General features: G+C 32.4%; 1 protein-coding gene across 1 annotated transcript; it reads right to left on the bottom strand.

The window, feature by feature from the left end:
• On the bottom strand, positions 365-2,121 carry LOC107632616 (leucine-rich repeat extensin-like protein 4). The gene has a single exon (XM_016336283.2). It carries the CDS (start codon positions 1,940-1,942, stop codon positions 626-628), a length of 1,317 nt encoding a protein of 438 aa, XP_016191769.2. The 5' UTR covers positions 1,943-2,121; the 3' UTR covers positions 365-625.

The raw sequence follows: 4,413 nt of genomic DNA, 5'->3' as shown, positions 1-4,413 counted from the left end.
TGTGAATTTCATCTACTCTTTGCTTTTGCAACAAAAAAGATAATTAGCCAACTCAAATCAAAATGAAAAAATAGTGCTGATTAATGCCGTCAAATGTTGGAGAAACTGATAATAAAAACAATATTAACTGGTGTAAAAGCATTTCTGGCTTTTCAAGTAATTTGATAGTTATTCTTAGCGGCTGCTTTTTGATATTGACATATTGTATATTGCATACCAAATTTTCTGGGATTAACACATGCTAAGATTGTATCTGCCCTTTTTATTGATATGTCTTGGGAAACTAACAGTAGTAACAATTCTACACTAATCCATTCTTAAAGCATGAATGGATCACTTTTCTCAGAGGATTAAAACAAAAAAAAAAAAACAAAAAATTCAAATTCCTGCATGTAATGTAATGTCCTTCAAATAACATTACCTTTTGAAATTTGAACCTAGTATTCACATAAAGATAGTCTGCAAACATGCTAGATACAACATTCTCCTAAAAACAAAGAAAGCAAAAAGAAAAAAACAAACCAAAGATAGTACAACTGAGCATATGACACAACTATATAAACACATAGATGAACAACTTAACACACCATTAATAACAATGTACTAAGTGATTGTCTAATTCAGATCATGGGTGGCTTGGTGCAATAAAAGGAGGTGCAGAAATAGGCATTGTTGGCATTGAGCTAGAACTTGTGACATTGTTTCCAAAACCACCTTCTGTGGTACAACAAAGTTTTATGCAATCAACAGGGTTCTGATTTACAGCATTGCACTCCTTCTTGCTCCTCTGTAGCGGTTTCTCCGGCAAACAGTTGCGGCGATCATCAAAGACAGTTCTTTTTGATGTCAAGTTCCGGCAAATTCCCTCTTCCTCGCAGAAGAAGTTATAAGAAAATGTGAAATTGGCCAAGTTGGGAAGCTCACAAACTCCCATAGGGACTATGCCGGTCATCATATTGTGTGCCAAATTGAGCTGCTCCAAATGAGAAAGCCCTGCAAGGCTATAAGGAATTGGGCCAACAATTTTGTTGAAACTAACATCAAATACTCTTAATTTGTAGAGAAATCCAACTTGCTGTGGCAAACAACCTTGTAAACTGGTGTTGATCATGACAAGCTCTTCCAGTGTTTCAGCTAAGTTTACTATGCTTTCTGGAAGACAGCCTCCGAATCTGTTGTTGGCGAAAACCAGGACAGAGGCCGAGATTCGGCCGAAGCTTCGTGGGATGGAACTGCTAAGACGGTTGTTATTGAGAAATATTGCATCAAAGGTTTTGTTAAAGAGATCAACAGGCAATGAGCCTTCGAATTCGTTGAACCGAATGTCAAGGTATCTGAGGGAAGGAAGGGAAAGAACAACCGTTGGAAAAGGTCCAACAAATCTGTTGTTGCTAAGATCAAGCTCGTGAAGGAGACTGAGGTTGCTTAGTGTTCTTGGGAGGATGCCGCAGAAGCGGTTGCTGTTGAGATGGAGCAGAGCAAGGTCTGAAAGCAGGCCTAATTCGGCCGGTAGGAAGCCGGCTATGTCGCCGTGGTTAAGGTCAATGCCTGCTACAACTGTCACTTTAGGGTCATCTTGTGATGGAGCACAATACACACCTGTGTAATTGCAAACTCTAGGACCTACCCAGTTGCCAGTGAAGTTTTTTGGGTCGGAATAGATGACACTCTTCCATGCTTGCAGCGCAAGAAAGGCGCCATCAAGCCTCGGATTCCGGGTGTTGTGGTGGTGATGGTGGCCACCCCGGTTCTGACCATTGGCCACACTATGCTTTGCATTAAGGTTTTTGAAGAAGCAAGATAATTGTACAAGAAAGAGGAATAGAACAAAAGTGGTGAAAGAAGAAGAAGAATAAGAAGATGAAAGCAAACCCATTTCTTTGTGTGAGTGGTAAATGACTAATGACTTCATCAATATATGTAATGAAGTAAGGTCTTTCATTTTCAGTGTAAAAAGTCTTAGTCTTATTGCTTAATCATGTTGTCTTGAACATGTTTAAATTAGTACAATCAAAAATTTAAAATTGGTAAGAGAAAAAAAAAAACATGGATTCCATAGTCCAAACAATATCACAACCACCTGCTAAAGTAGTAAAGTGATGCTTAACATTAATGTCACATAACAAAAAAAAATCTAGGAACCAATGTTGGGTGGGGGCCTTAGAGTACTCTCTACCAATGAGTTTTCTAGATGCAAGAAATGCTAAGTAGGATGAAATTAGAAATTATTCTATCCTCGTAAAATATTTTAAGTGGATTCTATTTAATATATTCATGAAGTCACATTAGTCTCTATTATGATAAATACATTTTTATTTATGAAGAAAAACAATTTATTTTTTTAATGAGTAAAGTATCGTTTTTGTTCTCAACGTTTGAGGTAAATCTTATTTGTGTTTCTAATGTTTAAATCGTCCTATTTGTATCCTTAACGTTTGTAAAAGTGATTCAATGTTATCCTGCCATCAATTACACATCATGAGCGCTTTAATTTGAGTTTTAAAAACTTTTTCTTGAAGTTAGAATATAAATGTTTGGGATAGAATCGATGATCTACTCCGAAAAATAGCTCATCAAATGTTGAAACTAATTCCTACAACATTTATATAATTCACTTTTCTAAGGACATAATTGAATCTAAACACAAATAGTGGGTATAATATTAAAATCGACCACATCCAAGTAGGACCCAATTGAGAATGAATACATCTAAGTGAGAATAATTGAAAAATATAATCTGATTTGTTAGTATAATTGATAGTATTAGGATAACATTGAATCACTTTTATAAACGTTAAGGATACAAATAGAACGATTTAAACGTTAGGGACACAAATAGGACTTACTACAAACGTTAGGGACAAAAACAATACTTTACTTTTTTTTAATAGATACTTCGGAATATCCTTCCAACTATTAAAAAAGAAAAGTATAATTACTTCTTAAGATTTCAAGATATTGGACTTTGTAACTTTTATTTAATTTAGTATTTAAGAGAATGCTTAATAATATTTTTAAGAAGTTATATTATCAAGTTTTATATTTTCTGAAATTAAAAGTCTGAATTAGACCTACTTAATTTCTTATATATATATTTACTCATTTATGAATAGATAAATCACCATTTAATTAAATACCCTTCTCTATAAACTTACAATAGTTTAAAAATTTAGTTAACAAGTAGTTTAAATACTAGTTGAGGTGTTAAATAACATTTTTTTCATTGAAAATCCAAAAACTTGAATTTTCAAACCAATGTTATGTATTTATTGAATTATTTTCTTATAAAAAGAATGTTGGCACTTATTAGCAAGACTTATAGTTTAATAGGATGACACAAACGGCTTGTACTTTGATGCAAAGTCAATAGTGTTATTGATGCTATTTGCACATGACCTTGGAAACTTGACCATGCGCATTATAAGGACTTACCTCCTTCCAAGTTGTTTGAGTGGAGCTGGAGAAGGACACTCTCTTAGAGAGCAAAAGAGAGAGAAAACAAAAACAATGGGGTTTCTTTAAAACCAAGGGATAATGAAGAATTTTTGTCTAATGTTCTAAGTCATGAACAATATATCCACCAATTGGATTCCACTATTCATAGTCCTAAGTGGCAACTACCTCTTATTCAAGTTTGTTTCTTGAAAATCTTGCATTGGAGCAAATAAAATGATTACTTTGATTTTATTTTGTTTACTTCATGCTTCTGAATTCTTGGCAGTTAGTGTGTTACATCTTCAAATTAATGCTTGAACTAGTTGAATGTATCTTTCAAATGAATATATTGGTTAACATTATGCAGTAATGAGCATTGCATAGACTTCATACCACAAACTGGGGTACGATGAATAACTTATGATGGCATTAGTTATGATTTATGAAATATGTATCTTTGCATAATCTATAACTTATAGTAAAGAGAAATGTTATAGGGCAACATTCTCTTAGCAATATTAGGTAATATTTTGAATCTAACACCTTATTTTTATACTATTAGAATTTAGTTTTTTGTGGTTTAGACTTTAGAATTTAGTATTTAACATATAAAATTAGATAAATATTATCCAAAAATAATAAATTTTATCAATAACTTAGCATTGCTTTATATTAAAGGATTTAGTTAATATGTCATTTTTTAGCACCGATAAAATTATTACTAGTAAAAATTTTAAATTTTCAACTTTAATAACTACATAATGTATAAAAAAAGGCAGTTCGATGCACATATATCTCGCATAACGGAAACAATTCAATAGTTGCTTGAAGGCTTCCCTTCAAATACATAATAAATACATTAAAAAAATTCTGTTGTAAACAAAAAAAAAAAAATAATGGGTAATCTTACTATATACTTTTTAAAGCACATGTTAGTCAAATCTAAATGATAATTAAATTTTGTAACCAACTTAGTAT

Source organism: Arachis ipaensis, chromosome B03 (genome assembly GCF_000816755.2).
Source record: "Arachis ipaensis cultivar K30076 chromosome B03, Araip1.1, whole genome shotgun sequence".
Lineage (NCBI taxonomy): Eukaryota > Viridiplantae > Streptophyta > Magnoliopsida > Fabales > Fabaceae > Arachis > Arachis ipaensis.
The sequence above is the reverse complement of the archived record's forward strand: the minus strand, read 5'-3'. Positions and strand labels throughout refer to the sequence as shown.